Source organism: Suncus etruscus, chromosome 16 (genome assembly GCF_024139225.1).
Source record: "Suncus etruscus isolate mSunEtr1 chromosome 16, mSunEtr1.pri.cur, whole genome shotgun sequence".
Classification (NCBI taxonomy): domain Eukaryota; kingdom Metazoa; phylum Chordata; class Mammalia; order Eulipotyphla; family Soricidae; genus Suncus; species Suncus etruscus.
In genome coordinates this window covers 67,190,413-67,213,016 of record NC_064863.1, presented here as the reverse complement: position 1 = coordinate 67,213,016, position 22,604 = coordinate 67,190,413, and the positions used below count along the sequence as shown (strand labels likewise).

Below are 22,604 nucleotides of genomic sequence, written 5' to 3'. Positions count from 1 at the left end.
AAAACTAATCCAAGATTTATTTTTTTGTGTGATGAAAGTATTGCAATAGTTGGAATAATTAAATATATATGCATAATTGTCTAAATTGTCTAATCAGTCAAATGATGGCATTAAAGTGGGGATATACAGACCTAAATAACAAACCCAAAGTCAACGACAACAGAACCAAGATTCCCAATTTACAGCAAGTTATATACAAAAGGGACCTTCTATATTAGCAGTCCAGGGGGCAAAATGAGGAGCTGTGGAATGCATGCCTGAAGCAAGGACAGAGGAAGACAACACTGGTGATGGGAGTGGCCCTAATTCACTGTCACTATGTACCTTAAATATAACTGTGAAAGACTTGTAATTCACATTGGTCACAATAAAATAAAAAATAAATGGTGATACGTACAGTATTATATATGTGTGTGTATCAATTAAGTTCATTTTGAAAAAAATAGAAATATAAGCACAAAACTGTGAGGTTTTAAAGCCTGATTAACAACTGAAGGACAAAAGGTAATTTACACATTTTACCTTGATTTGGATGCAGAGGTAAAGTGATATTATATATAATCTTTCCACTTGGCATGTTGGAGTTGACAAAGGAGAGGGAATGGGGCTGAATCACAGTCAGATCATCTTCTCGAGCCTAAAGAAAATATAAGAAGACAAAAGAAAATAAAAGGTGATGATAACAAAAGTCAGAAGCAAAACCAAACCTTACTAAGAAAAACAAAAACAAAACAAACAAAAAAAACTCATTCTGGGCTTTTACATGATCATATATAGTAAAATACTTTGCCCCCAGAATTCAAAGAATTCTTACAATGCACGGTTATCCCTTAGGCTTTCGGAATTTAAGGAGGTTATAGAGTCCCTATTATTTCTTCTGGCACCTGGCCATTTGCTTCCATATCTCTGCCCCCAGGATTATGCTGGTGCCAGCTGCAGGGGTTCCAACACAATCATTCCCTGGATGAAGCACACAGCTGTACTTGTACATGTGTGAAACAAGCTGTCCCAGCTGGCTTTTCCTGTTTTCAACTGGATTGGTACAAAGTTGCTCCTCTAAATTAATAGCCTAAAGTTATATCTGCTAAGAAGGAACCCTACCCCTTCATCCTTCCTAGTTTACTAATGTGAACTGTGATGTTTTCTGGTTTCCAAAAATTGTGAAGCCTGACCACTAACAGCAGAAGTAGCTGACCACTTGAATTCAGAGACTTATTAGTAGTTTATTAAAACTCAAACCAAGAATCATTATTTCTCTTTGCATCCTCTCTGTTTAAAAATAACTAGATAATTTTTCTTTTTCTAGCCTTTATGAGTGAATCAAATAACATTAAACAGAGGGCACACTTTGTTTTTATTATCCATTCACCAGCATATATCCATAACCCAGAAACACTGGCAATACTCAAAAATGAGAAGAAGAAAAATAAAAGACAAATTCAAAACCCCATAACCAGACTGGAATAGTAATACAGAGAAAGTAGAAAGAAGAAAGGGAAAAAAATTTTGTGAGCCTGGACTCTTGTCTGGTTCTTTACCTGCTGTTAATAAGAGAATAAATATATCTGCTCATTGCAGGCTCTTCCTAACTGACCCCAGGAGGGTTAGAGCTTGATGTGTTCTCTTGCTCTTTGAAGCTCTGTTTCTTCCAGAAGGAATTTCCCCATTTAGGAAGGGATTAAGAAGGGCTCAGTAATTCTCATGAAGGAGGGTGTGGCAGTCTTCCTTTTAACCATGAAAAGATTGAAGGTTGCAGTTACTCTATAATTGTACCCAAGGCATACTAGTCCTAGGGAGAGGCGGCATTAGCAGGTTAGGACAAACCCCTATACTTAAGAGTCATATTTCAGGCTATTGCTCAGGTCTGGAATGTAAGGAGCAAGAAAAATTAGAATTGCAAATAGCAGCTGGCTTCTCACCCCAAAATAAAACAAAGGCAGCAAATAATATGTGTGCATAATATGAGCAGACTATGGTACACACATGTACAAATATACAAGTGTGACCAGGTTCATTATTTAGGGCTATCTGCTACTTTTAATGTTAAAACCATCAGAGTAAAAATTCTCAGAACACAATAATGTTTAAAATGTAGAAGTCCCTAAAATGAAACAATATAAAAAGAAAATTATCATTCTCTCTTAGACACAGGACTATGAAAAGTGAAAACAGTTTTAGCCAAGAAAATATTTTACTATGAAGTATATTGATATAATTTCCTTGCTAATAGAAATTGATACTAGGCAGAAAAAGGAAGAATTTGATTCTCTTAAGAGAGTAATGTTCAGATTGAGATATATTAAGATATAATCAATTTTATAGTTGGCTTTTGGAATGCTCAGCATTTATCAATTAAAGTTGTTAAGAAATGAATGAATGACTTTCAGGGAAACCATTACAAAAGGCACTTTTAAAATTAAAGTATCTGTCAACAAAAGAATATTATTATTTTCATAATACCTACATTACCTTAACACATCCAGAATCCACCTGTTTCTCCCTCTGCATTGCCATCACCACCCTGCTCATGCACCAGTCTCTCTCAGACAATCTCCAAGGCCTCCCATCTACTCTCTTGCTCTCCCTACAGTTACTTTCAGTGTAAGTTTGAGTTTTGATGGTAGAGGAATTGGGAACTTCGGTGGTGTTGGGTACTCTAACTTTGTGCCTCAATACTATAAATTTCAACACTATAATCACTAAGTTGTAAAATATAACAAGTTAAAATAATTAAAAAGATCATGGAAGATGAATGTAGCTTAGTTATAGATCATTTGTCATGCATATGTTAGGGCCTAGGTTCAAACCCCAGAATCCCCACACTACCAAAAAATTTTTTATATAAATAAGTAAAAAATAAATTTTAAAAATACAGAGGATAATATACCCCTGATTAATGCCCTGCAATGGTTCCTCGGTGCACTTAGAATAAAAATAAAAATTTTTTATAATATCCTGTGAGGCATGGTGATGTAAAATCTTCTACCCCGATCACCAATACAGACACCTATGAATTAATTTACTGGCTTTGGATAACTCTGTTCCAGCTGCACAATCTTTCTCTTCCTTGAATGTCTATGTATGTTAACAGTTCCATGCCTCTAACCACATGGCTCTCTAACCTTGTATGTTCTTTCCTCAGGAATCTGCATGATTATTTCCCTCATCTCCTACATTTCTTTCCGTAAAGGTCATTTCTTAATAAAGCCTATTCAGGGATGGAAGATATCTAACAACAATAACCTCTTGGACTTTGAGCACAGAACTGAAGTTACCAAGTGAGAGAAAGAGGAGCAGAGAGGTGACTTAGAAGTGATTCAAGGGGGCCTGGAGAGATAGCACAGCGGTGTTTGCTTTGCAAGCAGCCGATCCAGGACCAAAGGTGGTTGGTTCGAATCCCGGTGTCCCATATAGTCCCCCGTGCCTGCCAGGAGCTATTCTATTTCTGAGCAGACAGCCAGGAGTAACCCCTGAGCAATGCCGGGTGTGGCCCAAAAACAAAAAAATAAAAAATAAATAAATTAGAAGTGATTCAAGGACTGTGTTGGGAGGGGCAGCAACATGCATAAGCATAAACACTAATGTAACCCTGCTACCTCAACTCCGATTATGAAAAAAACACACACAAAGAAAGGAAACAGCATTCACTATGTAAAAATAAGTTTTAAACCTGAAAAGATAAGCTATTTTACAAAGGAAGACATACAGCATTGCTAAGTTATCTGGAAAAAAAATTTATTCAGTATTAAACATTGTAAAATCCTCATCCCTTATTTAAAAGTATATGCAAGATATTCTATACCCCATACTACTTCCTTTTTGTTTCTATTCACAAGATCTGTCTTTTGTTTTACTATCCAAACAAATATAGTAAATAAGCATTATTTATTTTATTTATCAGCTATTATCAAATTTTCTCTCAAAATAACAAGTTTTGGGTCTTTTTGTGATGGATTTTAAGCTCCTAACATATAAAGGTGAGTGCTCATGCCCAATAAAATTTTTTAAATAAAAATATCATTATGAAAAAATGTAGCAAAATAATAAAAGCATGTTTTGTTTTGTTTGTTTGTTTGTTTGTTTTATTTGGCAGGTGAGTTGTTATACACTCCTTAGAAGATTCCGACTTCCATGGCCACCATCCTGCTAAAAGTTTGTCTCATCAGTAAGTTTAAAGAATATTTCCATTATATTTCCTTTTATATAAAAAATTCTGGGTCATATCTGGTGCTGCTCAAGACTTACTACTCCTGGCTCTGCATTCAGGAATCAGAGATTGAACTTGGGTTGGCAACAAGCAAAGTCAACATGTAATTATAGCCATACTCATTTGTAATATGGCTCTGACTCCTGCCCACTATACAATGCACTATGTAGTATTTCCATTACGTTTCAATGACATCTAAAGAACATTTTAACATTCAATCTTTTAAAAGCATGGATGACTTAAACCTTCAGGTCAGAATTGATAAACATTACTGTTTACACTCCATTATAAAGAGAATCAGTTTAATCTGTTGACTTTCATGCTACCAAAGCAGCAAAGCTCATGACAGGCCAGAGAAATTAGATGTCCATGAAAAATGAGATAGTAAAATATAGGCAGTGCAAGAAATCATCTTCTTTGATAGTTTAGTTACTGCAACACAATTAGATGTTTAGAGATTTGTGTAAGACCCTACTATGTGCAAGGTACAAAACAAAGAGTTATGGGAAATGTAAAAGAAATTAGAGACAATTTTCTCAATGAGTTCAAGTTTTTGATAGAAATAGGGAAATGATCAATAACTCTAATGTAAGAGAGAGTGATACAATGAAATCTCAGATAAAACACAGCAAGAATTCAAAGGATAAAGAAATATTTCCAGAGATTATAGATAATAATTCTATTAGTATTTGAAAGGTCTCAAGAGGAAACACAGACACACAAGCCCACGGCCATAAAACAAACAAGCCTAGACTTGAGTTTATCACAAAACAGATCAACTGTTAGAACTGAATCCCTGTGAACCCTAATGAGAGAATTTACACTACAGCAAAATCTACAGAAGTAAACAAAACCAGAAAAAAGTGGGGAGAGGGGAGGGCTAATGTAAGGTCTTTGTTTCAAATGGGACCTTGAAAAATCCAATTCTGCTTACTCCAATTATTTTTTAAAGGAAATAATAAATAGCCCATGTTTGTAGAGGCAGAAAAGTAAACTAGAGACAACAGGAGAGATACATGGTACTGGAAACTTGTGTGTGTTGTGGGGGAGGATGTGGTGCAATAACATTACACACTAAAGGTACATATAATAACATTATATAGTTAGCCAGGCTAACCAAAGTTGAAAAAAGTTATTGAGCAAGTTCTTGACTTAGATCAACTAATCAGACAAAAAGACAAAACAATATAGTAGAAAGAATGAGAATATAAAATTTGATATATCATATACAAAGTGTGTGCATATCCATATGATGAATTTGTTATTTAAATTTAAAGGTGGTGGATTAGAAGTTACTATGTGAAAGTAGACCTGCACGTATTAATTTAATTAATATATATATGCTGACCAATTATTTTATAAGGCATTATACTAGATGATAAAGATATAAAGATTAATGATAAAAATATTTTAGGTCAGAAATATAGTACAAGGTTTAAGTCTTGAACATGGCTTGCCTTGGTTCAATCTTAATTATGACCCCTCCCCAAATGCTACCAGAAATGATCCCTGAGTACAGAGCCAAAATAGAGTAAGGCTAAGCTTACTGGATATAGCCCCAAGACAAAACAAATCAAAGATTTTTGTCTTAAGATCTTCTAGGTCAATGGTGGATAGACTTTTTAAAAACTGAGTAGATCTGAATCTACTAATTTATTTGTATAATCCATAATTTTACTTTGTCTATCTTATTGATTGATAACTATATATAAAACTATATCTATGTATACAGTTCTAATTAGCATTGTAAAAAATCCCATAATATTGCCCTTAAGAATCTTAAATTTGATGAATAACAGAATTACTGAAAGGTCATAAAACAAAATTTCCATTTACGGCAGGTATTTTATCTCGTTTTATTGTTTCTCTTTTGGGGTCACCCTTGGCAGTGCTCAGAGATTACCCATTTCAGTGCTCAATGATCACTCTTTGTGGAGCTTAGGGGACCATATATAGTGCTGGGGATCAAACATAGCCAATTGCATGGCAGGCGCCCAACCTGCTATATTATCTATCACTCCAGTCTCTGGGCAGGTATTTATTGTTCATCTTCTCACTCTATAAAATCATCCTTGGAAATCTTACTACCTGCCAAAAATAATTTAGCAAAGGGTTATCTCCGATCCAGGATATCTCATGATCTTCCAAAAACCTTTAATAGGTTCACCCTTTAAAACCACAATTCAGACTTAACTCATCAGGCCTTTAACTCCTGATCTCAGAGCCATCTCTCACTCTTGAGGAACTGGGAAGTCCTACTTTTGTTGCTTACTTAACTGAGCACAATGCCTATTTATGTCATTTAATCACTCACTAATATTTATACCTTTTAAAAATTTGATTTTCAGGGATGGAGTGGTGGCTCTAGAGGTAAGGCATCTGCCTTGCAAGTGCTACCCTAGGACGGACTGCAGTTAAATCCCCTGGTGTACCATATGGTCCCCCCAAACCAGGAGCGATTTCTGAGCACATAGCCAGGAGTAACCCCTGAACATCAATGGGTGTGGCCCCAAAACAAAACAAAAAAAATTGATTTTCACTAGTGTCAGACATATAGCATACTTGAGATAAAGTATAGCTTAATTCCTCTAGATATATGCAGGCTTCACAAATCCAGATTTTGTTGACAGCTCCCAACCTAAATCTCCTTGCCTGTTCTTCCACACACCTTAACTTAAATTTTCTTTCCCATCTTAACCACTTTAAACAAGGTAGTACAGCAGTAGTAATAACTTGCTGTACAACTAATTTCAGACTACTTTGCACTTGCAAAATTAAAACTTATATCCATTAAACTAACAAGCATCATTCTACTTTTAGTTTCTAGGAGCTTGACTAAAGATATCTTTTATAATTGGAATAATGTAGTACCTACTTTTTATAATGGTTTATGTAATATAGGATAAATTATGTCCTCAAGGTTCACCAATATTGTGACAGATAAAAGAATTTAATGCTTACTGTAGTTCAGAGAACATGATTAAAAACTTAAAAAATTAACTTTCATGGTTTTGATGTATAAAGTTACTACACCTTCACCATCAAAATGCTGAAGACAACCTCACCCACACACACATGATGTCCCTATAGTACTTTTTTTTTTTTTTTTTTTTTTAGTTTTTGGGCCACACCCGGCATTGCTCAGGGGTTACTCCTGGCTGTCTGCTCAGAAATAGCTCCTGGCAGGCACGGGGGACCATATGGGACACCGGGATTCGAACCAACCACCTTTGGTCCTGGATTGGCTACTTGCAAGGCAAACGCCACTGTGCTATCTCTCCGGGCCCCCTATAGTACTTCTAGTCCATGTCACTTCTAGTCTGACTTCCTTTCTTCACTGCTTGTTAATCTTAGTTTTATAATAAAAGACCAAGACTTTGAAATTGCATGTTTTCTTATTTTATTTCTCTGTATACAATAGATGAGTGATATCATGAAATACTGTATTTTTCACTTTATAAGACAAACCTGACCCTGGATGCCGTTTTTAGATGCTTTTCTACCCTGCACTCAGGCTTCGGATCCAAGTGGCATTCACTCCAAAGATGCACTTTTGGGAAAAAAATGTGTCTTATGATACTAAAAATATCGTACTTATTTTTTTTCTTAATCTATGACTTACTTAACTTGACTTCTCCAACTCTGTTCAAATTGCACCAACTGTAAGATTTTATATTTTCTTTGTTTCATTTTGTGTGTATATATATATACATACATTTATAAACACATATTGCTCACCATTTCTATATCTTTTCATTGATTTTTAGAAATTTAGGTTGTTCCATAGTGACTGTTGTACTTATTACTGCAATGAACATAGATATACATGTATTTTTTCTATTTGGGGGGTAGGGAGGCACACCCAGTGGTACCTAGGGCTTACTTCTAGTTATACAATCAGAGATAACTCCTGGTGGTGCTGGGAATTGAACCAATTGGCCACAAGCATGCAAGGCTGTACTTCCACTTTGGCTACTATGAATATATATATATATATTTTTTTTTTAAATTAATGTTTGTGTTCTTGGCATAAATGCCAAGAAATGGAATCACTGGATCATACAGAAGCTCTGTTCTTAGTATTTTGACAAGTGTTCAAACTGTTTTCCACAGAGGCTGAACCATATAATATTCCCACCAGCAGTGAACGATGGTTCATTTTTACTACATCCTTGCCATCACTGGTTGCTTCCAGTTTTTATTGTTGTTGTTGAGATATGCCATTCTCACTGGTGTGACCCAGCTCAATGTCATTTCAATTTGCATTTCCCTGGTACATTTTTGAATAATATTATGTTGCTGCATGTACCATATATGTATATGGCATATATACACACATATATATATATATATATATAGTTTGTTTATTTGTTTGTTTTTGAGCCATACCCAGTGATGTTCATGTTTTATTCCTGACTCTACACTCAGATCATTCCTGGAAGTGCTTATAGGAACAGATGAAGTTCTGAAATTAAACCCAGTCAGTTGCATGCAAAGCAAGTGCTTTACCCACTGTCCTCTCTCTGGTCCATATTCCACATGTCCTTGATCCCCTTAGTTATTGTGGCGCTTTTGGGTTGTTTCCTGAAAACCTATTATTTGGCTATTATTAATGATGTTGCAATGTTTATGGAAATAAAAGCCTTTTTGAGATTCCCACTAACTTTTAACCTTTACAGCGACTCCATGGTTTTTACTTGAGCTCCTTGTTTCCTCTCTAACTTCATTTAGGTCATTTACCATCAAGTAATTTCTCTACTACAAATTCTTCAACATCCTACTGGCACTAATAGCCTTTCAGGAAAGTATAGAAACCCTTTCATCTTATTTTTAAGGTCCTTCATGATTGACTCTCATTTCTTGTTTCTTCTTTACAGAGGAATTATGCTTCAGCAACTGAACATCCGGTGATTTCTCAAGCAGGTCATGTTCTTCGGTGTCTGCACCCGTTTTCACTTGCTGCTCTGCCTGTAATGAATTCCCTTCTATTCCTAGCTAGATAACTAAATCTTCAAGTGTGGTTAGCAAAACTGCAGTGCTACTATTAACAGAGTTTGTTAGAAACACATATTTGATAGGTATATTGAGGAACTGTTCTATGACTTCCCACTGGACTCTGGGCCTCCCATTTGCATGAAAATTATGGCTCTGTCTATATGCTTATCATTACTTTGTCATGGTTAATTAATTTATTTGCCTCTACTGTAGATTCTAAGTTTCCACAGAAAGGAGAATTTTTTGAGGGAGTGTAGAGAGGGATCTATTAGGATATTTTAAAGCTTACTTTTTATTCTGTACCCATATATTGCTCCTTGTAGTGCTTGGGGCCCATGTGTGGTGCCAGGGTTTAAAATGGGGTTGACCAAATGCAAGACAAGTATGTTGCCCTAGTACTAACTCTCTGCCTAGAGGCTGTGTTTAATGATTATTGAGTCTTCAATGATTAAAGCTGTTGGCATAAATTAGGGACTCAAAAAGTACTTGAAATTGAATGATTAGAGAGCTAACCCTAAACATATATATGTGTGACTATACAAACATGTATTCAGCAATACATATTCATAATACCTTCATGTGCAAAACATGTGCTTAGTGGACTTCAAATAATTGAACCGAGAAAGTTTTTTTGTTACAAATTACAAGTATTTTCCGTAATCAATAGTCCTAGTTAATGTACAAAAATGTTAATAAATGATGTATGGTTTAAGGAATAAATTAGTAGAGCAATCACAATTTATTGAAAACTAACTGTTGTACTATCCTGATATACTAAATGACCTCATTTGCAAACATGTAATCTGAGATCCTACAGGCTAAGTAACTTGAAAAGCCATTGGAGGTTCAGAGCAGGAGAGAAGGAACAGAACCATATTTTTGGCTCCTGGCCCATTTATTTCCTCTAACCTCAAAATAACACCACATTAGCATTTGGCAAGAAATGTGTATGCACATTTTTCTTTACACTTTAGAGAAAATTCTGATCCAAGTTCTTCCAGTCAGAATGATGAATTATAGACTTGATAGAGCTGCTGAATTATGATTTCTTTAAATTACGGTTTATGGTGGAAATGCCGATACCAACTATTCATTAAAAACTTTCTATTTCCCCTTTTATGTCTCTGTCATGCCCCAGACCCATAATTTCTAAAACTATGGCTGCTTTCTTTGTTGTGGCTCAAGGCTTATACACTGTGTGGAAGTGTAATTATGTGGGCACTAACTAAAATATGGATTCATAATGATTAATTTATAAGGTCTAATATATGCTATAGGGTTGCATAGAAGGGTGCTGACATTGCATACCCCTTAGACATGTGGTTACAGTGGATTGACTAATTGTCTGAACTAAGTTTCATGTGCTAATTTAGTAGTCCTCTGATTTCAAATTTTTCCATGTAAACTTTCTCCTTTTCACAAAACCAACAAGGCCTTCAGTAAGGCATTGACCTCCACATTTTAACACACTTCCTCTATTCTCCTAATTTCTCTAGTCTTATTAAACTATTGATAGTTTCCCCCCAACAATCACACTTTCTCTCACTTCTCTGGATTTTTACATCTGTTATTATCTCTCTATGCTTTCTGAACTGCTACCCACCATCTGGAAACTTTTGTCTGGATATCTATACTTGTCTCTCTAGAGTAAGCATAAATAGCATCTCCTGGAAACTTTACTAATAAAGAGGATACTCTTAGAGGATACTTTAGAGAATTTAAAACATGAAATAAAAGTTTCTCTAGCAAGGTGGAGCAATAACTGACTATATAATTAGACCCAAAATTCATTGATAAATATATACATGGAATTGTTCAATAGGAGGATCTAGCTTTCCAGAGAATATAAAAAGAATGTCAGCAATAGCCAGAAGTCAAGGTAGATTTCATCTGACCTTCACATTACTATGAGAATTTGAAGGGTTTTTTTTTTTTTCAAATCAAAGAGGAATATCTTTACATAGCCACTAATATTTGCTCCCCAGTCTGGGAGACATTTATTGGATATTAAGCAGAACATTGGCCATAAAGTTTATACAGTAGGTATTACTTTTGCCTCACATAAAGCCAAACCAATTTTGACCACCAACACCACATATGATTATCTGAGCATCACAAGGAGTGATCCCTGGACAAGTTAAGAGTAAGCCCTGAGCCCTGTTGTGGGTAGTACCAAAAAAAAAAAAAAAAACCCACCTAATTAAATTAAATTTAATTGAAAATAACATTCCATAAAATCCTATCAGCATGCTTCTTCCAAATGGAAACTGTGAGCTTGATCAACTACTCACAGTCATATGAAGAGAAGCTCCTGGAGAGAGTCTTGGTGCTTCTGGTGTCTGTGGTAAAATGGCAATGTTGAACATACGGCTTTCCAGATGGGTGTGGGCATCAGTGGCACTGGATACCTGAAAAGCAAGGTCTCCTATTAGCCTCAAAGCTGTTCTCAGTTACAGTATGTTTCTGCATGTTTATTTTCTTCTTTATGGACACAGCTGTCATCCATTCCATGTCTCCTGCCTTACAAGTTACTGCTCTTTATATTTTAGTATTAAGTTTTCACTAATTATAAAAAGTATATTGTAAAACATTTTGGGCAGTTCTTAAAAAAGTGTAATTAATAAGATATCATCTAGAATTTTCTCAGCTGGAAAAAGAAGCTGTTAATATATTGATGATTTTTAATATGATCAATTTTCAATGCATGCTGCAAGCTTTCTGCATGTTCTGTGTGTTTTCAAATTTTACTTAATAAAATGTGCGATTTTTTTTACTATATCGTTAAATATGCTGGAAAAAAGTTTGATAGCCATATATCTCTCAATGTGCACATAGTATACAAGTTTTATGTGTGATTTTTTAGTCTATATTTTTTTATCTTTATCCAACATAGACATCTACACCTAGGTAATAAGTATTAGTCTTATCACTGCAAAACATGATTGCTATTTACAATTAGACCAGTGATGACAAAAATTAACTGCTTCCTGTTCAAAATGGCTGGAAAATGATTTCCCCTCCTCCAGGGAGACTAAAATTGCTCCCAAACGTCCTTCTCTCTTGTCTATTCCCAGGCTACTCACAAGAATTGCAGGGACTTACATGGCAATGTGTATCCATATTAATTGCAGTTGGTGGGATCAGGATCTTGAGAAATGGGAGGAACAGAATGTTCTTCTCTATGTATTTTAAAGTTATAATTAAGAGAAAAAACTATTTTCTATATGTTGGCCATGTTAGAGGCCTGGAATTACAATATCAATTAATAATATTGATTCTAGTACCTATGCAATTCAGTGAATATCTATTGCAGGAACAGCCTTGTGCTATTTTACAAACAGTATCTTACTTCCCACAAAGTAGATGCTGCTATTTCAATTTTTCACAAATGAGAAGACTGTAGGTCAAACTGGCTATCTGAGGTGTCCAGGTTACAAGGCTGATAGGATCAGTGGGTTCCTGATCTCTCTCCTGGTCAGGATGACTTATTTTGTAGCTTTTGGAAATTAGGAAAGGGGAAATATATAGGCTGTCTCTTGAAGTAAGGGGGTTGAATTCAATGGAGATAGTGAAATGTGGACATGTTACTGACCTGGGGAATGGTTCTAAATTTCTTGCTAAGTACATTGTTTGAAATTTCTTTTAGACTTTATTCTGGAGAACTTGCATCCATGTGATCTGGGGGCTCCTTCCCAGACTCCATAAGACTCTACATGTGCCTACTTTCTCCTCACTATGCCATGCTCTATTTTAATACTACTTGCATAAGTCCCAAGTCTGGCATGCAAAGTAACAGATGGGAGGTATTGATGCCTTGTGACAGCACATCAACATTAAAATGGAATTAAATCCATGCAGCTCATTGTATTGTATTTTCTGCTTTAAAAGGAAAAAGAAAAGAGTCATTAGAACAGCATCTTTCTTAGTTTAAAATCCTTCAGGGACACTAACATGATGAATGGGAAAAGTTGCTAACCGTTTATTTTAGTACATAAGCTATACTGTTTGTGCTGTTTCCAATCAAAATCTGAGGGAAGCCTATAAAATATGAAGACTTTAAAAACAAACACACCAAAACTTTTCCATCCAGGAGAACAAAATCTCTGAATGTTGTTTCATATTTGCAATAAAGATGCTGCTAGAGTTTGGATGCACTTTCAGATTGTCTTTAGAGGAAGTTCTCAAATCAAGTAAGTGAACTTATTACTCCATTATTTCTTCCCATCTAAACCCAAAACAATCTCTACTCTTCTACAAAATAATTTTGAATAACTTTTGGTTAATTTAAAATCCCTTCCAAGGACACTAAAAAACTCTCACCATGGAAGATATTCTAGGGAATATCCCATAAGCTTGGAAGGAGATTTTTCTAAATATAAAGTTCAGCTGCATGTCTTAAACTGTAACAGGCTTTTTTAAAAATAAACTTAAGGGCCGCAGTGGTGGCGCAAGCAGTAAGGTGTCTGCCTTGCCCATGCTAGCCTAGGACAGACCACGGTTCAATCCCCTCAGTGTCCCATATGGTCCCCCAAGCCAGAAAGATTTTTTCGTGTCACCAAGTGTGCCCCCAAGACCAAAACAAATTAATTAATTAATTAAAAATAAACATAAGTTTTACTGTTTTATAATTACCCACATAGTAACAAGTAGCAAAAACAATCAAATACTATTTTGAGTATTCCCTTTCTGGTAAATTCTCCATATTGATAATATTTTTCATCCTGATATTTACATAAACCAAGTCAGCTCCAATGATTCTATTTTGGTGAGGTGACTTCTTTTGATTGAGGTCTTTACTTCTATTCTGACACAGAAATTGAGGATTCTTAGTTCCCAGGTGCTCAATATGAAAAATTAAGTTAAGAAAAGGCTATTTAATGTTTGTGCTTTCACTGAAGATTCAGTATGCTCTACATAATCTCATTTTAATGGTTTCCAAATTTATTTCAACCTGCTCTCTGGAAAAACACATCTTTTACACAATATAAATTAATCAGGCAATGAAGATGTGCACACCAGGCATAAGAAGCAAAATGGATGATATAATTTTAACAAGGTGAGCTCACCCTGGGAGTTTATCCCTAGATGAATTTCTAGACAAAGGCCAAGTCTCTGATTTAGAGAGACTGACTGTTGATGCTGTTTTGACGGATAATCATGGGCATTTCTTTATCTTTTCTCTGACACTTTGCAAAATTCTCCCTTGTGCCATGTGTAATTGCTTTCTTTCTCATTTATAATTTCACATTATTTTGTATTTCTGTACAATTTTTTATTTTGTAATTTTTCTTTACTGAGGTGTGTTTAATTTTTGCCATCTTTTCAAAGCATCAGGTTTTGTACTCATTTTTCAATTTAAGCACTTAATAATCAATTCTGCTTATCTCTATTAATTCATTCCCTTTGCTTTCATTATGTTTCCCTGTGGTACCTAGATATTTGAGATAAATATTAAAGACATTTATTTCCATGCATTTGTACTCAATAACCGACCAGAAAATTATCAGTTTTCTTCTGAGTATCATAATAACCATATAATTTTAAGTGTGTTTTTTTTGGTTTGGTTTTTGGGTCACATCCAGCAGTGCTCAGGGGTTACTCTTGGCTCTATGCTCAGAAATAGCTCCTGGCTGGCTCAGGGGACCATATGGGATAGTGGGATTTGAACTACCGTCCTTCTGCATGGAGGGCAAATTCCCTTACTTCCATGCTATCATTAATGTATTTTGTTTAAACACCTTGATTACATACATGATTGTGTTTGGGTTTCAGTCATGTAAAGAACACCACCCATCACCAGTACAACATTCCTACCACCAATGTCCCAAATATCCCTCCTCCTCACACCGCCCCCGCCTGTACTCTAGACAAGTTTCTATTTCCCTCATACTTTATCATTATTAGGATAGTTCAAAATGTAGTTATTTCTCTAACTAAACTCATCACTCTTTGTGGTGAGCTTCCTGAGGTGAGCTGGAACTTCCAGCTCTTTTCTCTTTTTGTCTGAAAATTATCATTGTAAGAATGTCTTTTTTCTTAAAACCTATAGATGAGTGAGATCATTCTACATTTCTCTCTCTCTCTCTCTCTCTCTCTCTCTCTCTCTCTCTCTCTCTGACTTATTTCATTCAACATAATAGGTTCCATGTACATCCATGTATAGGAAAATTTCATGACTTCATCTCTCCTAACAGCTGCATAATATTCTGTTATGTATACGTACCACTGTTTCTTTAGCCATTCGTCTATTGAAGGGCATCTTGGTTGTTTCCAAAGTCTTGCTATGGTAAATAGTGCTGCAATGAATATAGGTATAAGGAAGGGATTTTTGTATTGTATTTTTGTGTTCCTATGGTATATTCCAAGGAGTGGTATAGCTGGATTGTATGGTAGTTCGATTTCCAGTTTTTGGAGGAATCTCCATATGCTTTCCAGAAAGGTTGAACTAGACGACATTCCCACCAGCAGTGGATAAGAGTTCCTTTCTCTCCACATCCTGCCAGAACTGTTTGTTCTCATTCTTTGTGATGTGTGCCAATCTCTGTGCTGTGAGGTGGTACCTCATAGTTGTATTTGCATCTCCCTGATGATTAGTGATGTGGAGCATTTTTTCATGTGTCTTTTGGCCATTCATTAGTAAATCCATCTGGACCTGGGCTTTTGTTTTTGGGCAGGCATTTGATTACTGTCTTAATTTCCTCAATAGTGATGGGTATGTTTAGATATGCTACATCCTCTTCCTTCAACCGTGGAAGATTATAAGAGTCCAAGAATTTATCCATTTCTTCCAAGTTCTCATTTTTAGTGGTGTAGAGTTTCTCAAAGTAGTTTCTGATTACCCTTTGAATCTCTACCATATCAGTAGTAATCTCTCCTTTTTTATTCCTAATATGAGTTATCAAGTTTCTCTCTCTCTTTCTTTGTTAGTTTTGCCAGTGGTCTATCAATCTTGTTTATTTTTTCAAAGAACCAACTTCTGCTTTCGTTGATCTTTCGGATTGTTTTTTGGGTTTCCACTTCGTTGATTTCTGCTCTCAGCTTTGTTATTTCCTTCTGTCTCCCTATTTTTGGGTCCTTTTGTTGAGCACTTTCTAAACTCTATGAGCTGTGTCATTAAGCTATTCAGGTATGCCCCTTCTTCTTTCCTGATGTGTGCTTGCAAAGCTATAAATTTTCCTCTTAGTACTGCTTTTGCTGTGTCCCATAGGTTCTGATAGTTTGTGTCTCCATTGTCATTTATTTTCAGGAAGATTTTGATTTCCTCTTTGATTTCATCTCGGACCCACTGGTTACTCAGTATGAGGTTGTTTAACTTCCAGGTATTTAAGTTTTTCTTCTGTGTTCCTTTGTAGTTCACATATAATTTCAGGGCTTTGTGGTCAGCAAAGGTAGCCTGCAAAATTTCTATCCTCTTGATATTATGGAAGTATGTTTTATGTGCTAGCATGTAGTCTATTATGGAGAATGTCCCATGTACATTAGTGAAAAATGTGTATCCAGGCTTCTGGGGGTGGAGTGTCCTGTATATATCTACTAGGCCTCTTTCTTCCATTTCTCTGTTCAGGTCTAGTATATTCTTGTTAGGTTTCAGTCCTGTTGACCTGTCAAGTGTTGACAATGCTGTGTTGAGGTCTCCCACAATTATTGTGTTGTTATTGATATTATTTTTTAGATTTGTCAACAGTTGTATTAAATATTTTGCTGACCCCTCATTTGGTGCATATATGTTTAGGAGAGTGATTTCTTCCTCTTCTATATACCCCTTGATTAATACAAAATGTCCATCTTTGTCCCTTACAACCTTCCTAAGTATAAAGTTTGCATCATCTGATACTAGTATGGGCACTCCAGCTTTTTTATGGGTGTTGTTTGCTTGGATGATTTTCCTCCAGCCTTTTATTTTGAGTCTATGTTTGTTCTGACATTCAGGTTCGTTTCTTGTAGGCAGCAGAAGGTTGGATTGAGTTTTTTGACCCATTTAGCCACTCTGTGTCTCTTAACTGGTGCATTTAGTCCATTGACATTGAGAGAAAGAATTGTTCTGGGAGTTAGTGCCATCTTTATATCGATGTTTGGTGTGTCTGTTGGTCAGTCTTTTCTTAAAGTAGGCCATTCAATTTTTCTTTTAAGAATGGTTTTGAGTCTGTAAAATTCTGAGCTGTTTTTTATCTGTGAAACCATTTAATTTTCCGTCAAACCTGAAATGAGTTTTGCTGGATACAGTATTCTAGGCGAAGCATTTATTTTATTGAGTTTTGTCTCTATGTCCCACCACTGCTTTTTGGCCTTGAGTGTTTCTGGTGACAGGTCTACTGTAAATCGCCAGGATGTTCCCTTTAATGTAATTTCCCTTTTTGATCTTGCCGCTTTCAGAATTCTGTCTCTATCTGTGGGATTCGCCGTTATGACTTGGATGTGTCTTGGGGTATTTTTTCTGGGGTCTCTTTTGGTTGGTACTCTTCGAGCATACAGGATTTGATCACATATATTCTTTAGCTCTGGAAGTTTCTCTTTAATGATGTTCTTGACCATTGATTCTTCCTGGAAATTTTCTTCCTGGGTCCCTGGGACTCCAATGATTCTTAAGTTGTTTCTGTTGAGCCTATCATAGACTTCTGTTTTCATCTGTTCCCATTCTTTGACTAATTTTTCATTTGCTTTAAGTTTTTTTTCCAATCTCTCCTGCTGTATGGAGTTGTTATTTATTTCATCTTGTTATTTATTTCATCAATTCTATTCTCAGCCACTGTTACCCTGTTGGAGAGCTTATCCATTTTGTCATTCAATTAGTTTACTGTGTTTTTCAGGCCTGTTATTTGACCTGTTATTTCAGTTTTGAGTATTGTGATTTCTGTCTTCATATTTTCTTGGTTCTTATTAGTGTTCTGTTCAACTCGATCCATGGTTTATTTGAGTTCTTTGAGCATCTTCCATATTTCTTGTCTAAACTCCTTATTTGAGAGATTGATTAGTTGGTTGGCCGTTTTCTGGTCATTAAAATTGTCATTTTCATTCTCTATGTCTGATGCTGGCCTGTGTTCTTTCCCCATTGTCACACTTGTATTGTGGGTTTTTCTACATGTTGTGGTGGTATTGATTGGCTAAATAATGTACACGGCCACACTCCTCTGGCTCTGCCCTTTCTGGGTGGGTCGACTTGCCTCCAAGGAAGGGGAGTCCTCCGTGGATGAAGCCTCACACAGAATCAAATCTTAGGCCCGAGCACACAGCAGAGAAGACAGTCCAGGAAGAAATGCTGGGCTTCAGTGATCCAGTACAGTTCTTAGTGTGATTTTTTTTTCTTGTTGCAGTGGCATTCTTTCCTTAGAAAGAGCGCAGAGGTGAGGGAAGACAAATCGGTGATTGGAATCCCCCTGATTTTATGAAAATATGTACCTAAAATATTATTGTCAACAATATTTAAGCCACTATCATCAAAATAAAAATTATATTAAAAAATGAAAGAGTGCATGGCCACGTAGCGAAGCAGAGCTAAGTGCTCTTCTGGAGCCTCTGGGAGAGCAAATTTTCTGGGCCCTTTTCGGCCCACTCCAAGAGGTTCAGGAGACAGGACAGGAGACAAACACACACAGGCAGCACTCACAGTTTCTCACAGTTGGGTCATTTTAAGTTTTTATAAATAAATTTGTCTTTATCAATATTTCTTAATGGTTCACTATTTGTCATCCATTTTAACTGGTAGTTATTTCGGAGAGGCTTCAAAAATTCAAAATAGTTTGACATTTTTACCCTTTTATTAGTAATTTCTAATTAGATTCATAATAGCTAGAGAATGTCCAGTTTAATTTATTCTTTATTTTGTTGATTTAATTTAATTTATAGTTTGGTTGCTTATGACAACAAAAATCTATAGATTGGTTCCTTAGTAACAACAGAAATACATTTCTTATATATAAACTATGAACTCTGTCTATCAGGTTTCATGGACTATATATTTTTTTGTGGACTATATATTATCAACTTCTCATTGTGTCACCATAATGGGGAGAAGAGTCAGCTAACAAATTTTGTTGTGGCCTTTGTAAGTACAATATATAATTATGATTTCAGTGTACAATTATATGGGGGATTTGCATCTGTGGGACTTAATCGTAGAATGTGGAGGACACAGACATTGAATCTATAGCACTTATACGTGATCCAAAATTATAAATGGCAAAAACTAACACTTACATAGTGATAAACAGTTTGATAAGCATTATCTAGATAAATCCTCACTCTCACATAATTTTACTTTATATGTGAGGAAGCTAAAGTCCAAAGATTTTGCCTAAGTAATATGACCCAATTACAGTTAGTATATGGTGGCACTGAAATATGAATACATAAGATTTGGTTATTAAATCCATGATCTTAACAAAGTAGAGTAAATGTTGAAAGAACATCTGAAGGGCATCTTGGTTGTTTCCAGAGTCTTGCTATGGTAAATAGTGCTGCAATGAATATAGGTGTAAGGAAGGGATTTTTGAATTGCATTTTTGTGTTCCTAGAATATATTCCTAGGAGTGGTATAGCTGGGTCGAATGGGAACTCAATTTCCAGTTTTTGGAGGAATCTCCATATCGCTTTCCATAAGGTTGAACTATATAAAATTCCCACCAGCAGTGGATAAGAGTTCCTTTCTCTCCACATCCTCGCCTGTTGCAAGTCAGCCCCTGAAGAGGTTGACTGATGGAGGGATGGAGGATGAGGTCTTTCCCCTCCAGCTCGGAGCATGCGTCTGCCACCCTGTCCAGTCGATGGTTCTGAGGTGAAACGGTGGGTAAACAGCTCGAAGACAGTCAGGCTTGTGAAAATATTAGCTTTATTCGGTGGACAAGACTGAAGTCCAAAGTCTCAACCTCAGTTCCAGCCAATTAGCCCTTCGCCTTCCACAGACCTTGTTTTTATCCCCCAGAATCAGGTACCACCCAATAGTGGAATCAGATATCACCCAATGGTGAAAGCAGAATCAGGTACCGCCCTAGGGTGGGGGCAGAATGCCAGGTCACACCCTAGGGTAGGGCACAATCACCAATCAGGGTAGGGTCAGTAACATAATAATCCCATAAAGTGTTTACATACACAACACCCACCAACAGCTTGCTCTCATTCTTTGTGATGTGTGCCAATCTTTGTGGTGTGAGGTGCTACCTCATAGTTGTTTTGATTTGCATCTCCCTGCTGATTAGTGATTGGAGCATTTTCTCATGTGCCTTTTGGCCATTTGTATTTCTAAATGACTAAAGAAACTGTGGTACATATACACAATGGAGTATTATGCAGCCATCAGAAGAGATGAAGTTTTGAAATTTTCCTATACATGGATGTATATTGAATCTATTATGCTGAGTGAAATAAGTCAGAGAGAGAGAGAGAGAAAGACACAAAATGGTCTCACTCATCTATGGGTTTTAAGAAAAATGAAAGACATTCTTGCAATAATTTTCAGAGACAAAAGAGAGGAGGGCTTAAAGTTCCCGCCCAATTCATAAATCTCACCACAAAGAATGATGAGTTTAGTTCGAGAAATAACTACATTGCGAACTATCCTAACAATGAGAATGTATGAGGGAAATAGAAGCCTGTCTAGAGTACAAGTTGGGGTGGGGTGGGGAGGAGGGATATTTGGGACATTGGTGATAGGAATGTTGCACTGGTGATGGGGGTGGTGTCCTCTTATATGACTGAAACCCAACCACAATCATGTTTATAACCAAGGTGTTTAAATAAAATATTATTTAAAAATAAAAAAGAAAGAAAATCTGAAAAAAATAAGAACTTAAAAAACCCATATGATACTATAATACTTTGAATTACTTTTTTTTGAACACCATAGCGGTTTCTATCATTAACCTGTTTGCTATGGAATGACTCAGAGACAAGTTAACCATAATAGAGTGAACAGATTAAAAATGTTCAGTTCTGTTAATTAAATTTTTCTTCCCTCAAACATGATTTTCAAGTCACCACCAAAATGACTTGAGTTGTTTACAAATAAGGATAATGGCTTCTAGCACACATTCCAGATATTAGACAGGAGAGGAAGCAGAAGTTACCTGAAAACGGAAAGAGTCGCTCTGGGCTGGGACTCCAGAGTGCCTGTACCACACAATGCCTTCATCAATGTCTTGCTGGCTGAAGGTGCTGGTTGGGGTTGCAGTCCTTCCATCAGGCAGGTGCTGGCCTTCATCTGCAGGGCTATCTGCTGGCATATTAATCAAAAGAACCAACTCTCCTAGGAAAATCACAGAGTTAGTGAGGCATAAGTGAGCCAGAGTTCTTCTTATGTTCTTTTTCTATCATATCTTTAATCATAAAGAAATAATATATTTCATTTTTATCCAAGGTAACATTACATTAACTGAATTTTTTAGACAATACCAATTCAAACTTTAAGTAAATATTTCCATATTCCAGACAGAAGAAATGAAAATCAGTCAAGGTCAATTAATAGATGAAGTTGCTGATTTGTGTCTATTACCATTACCTTGGTAGAGCCACACAATCATGAATATTGCAAACAAATATCTGCACATAGAATGTATTTATTTTTATCTAAAGTTTTCTATTTATCATAAAGTACTTTCCACCTAGGATATCTTTCAGTATAAACATAATAGAAATTGGAAGAAAAATATATTATTGGAAGAATTCTCCACACTGAAAATAATAGCTAACATTTAAATGCCTATAACAGATATTGCATGAAACAATAAACATGGTAGTTCAAATACAGCTCCACCATGTTGTTACACAAACTTAAATAGGTTCAAAAAAATCTCTGCCTCTGTGAGAATAACAGTACTAACTTCACCAGTGCTTATAAAGAATGTAGATCAAACTAATCCTTGTGATTTAATCTTTTAAATATTCTGTCATTAATTAATCTACTCTAGTGACTTGTTCTTTAATTTTAGAGTTTAATGTTTATTCAAGGTCACACAATGGTAAGTGAAAGAATTGGGACTGATCTGAACTTATATTCTTAGTTATGGAATATTACCAATTGTGATTATTTTATGTTTTCCTCTCTTGCTACAACTGTAGCAAGGAAATATAAATATGAACAGCAACACTAACAAATATCAATCTGTTTCTATTGCTTACTCTTCACATGGAGCTACTGTCCTCTTAGGGTGTGATTATAAACCAAGGTGTTATAGAAACAATAAAGTAATAAAGTAGATGTACTAAGGGCCTCCAAATAGCACCAAGTGTGACCCTAATGATCCCAGGCACTGCAGGAGCCAAGAGCTACTGTCCTTGGATTCTAAGCATTGAATTGGAATGGCCACTTGGCAAAGTACCATCAAAAGGGGACCCATCAAAAGGGTCTCTGACAGAGTATGCCACCATGTAAAGACCAAAGAAAAGTTCTAGTAAAAATGCATCTAACAAT

At 35.9% G+C, this 22,604-nt stretch overlaps 1 protein-coding gene across 1 annotated transcript in view; it reads right to left on the bottom strand.

Annotated features, from left to right (window-relative positions):
- The window catches only part of FRAS1 (Fraser extracellular matrix complex subunit 1), a 377,453-nt gene that overhangs the window by 157,914 nt on the left and 196,935 nt on the right, over positions 1-22,604 (bottom strand). Inside the window, 3 exon segments of the mRNA XM_049789877.1 lie at positions 523-637; positions 11,494-11,610; positions 21,262-21,440. Of these exon segments, the coding sequence (XP_049645834.1) occupies positions 523-637; positions 11,494-11,610; positions 21,262-21,440 (411 nt within the window).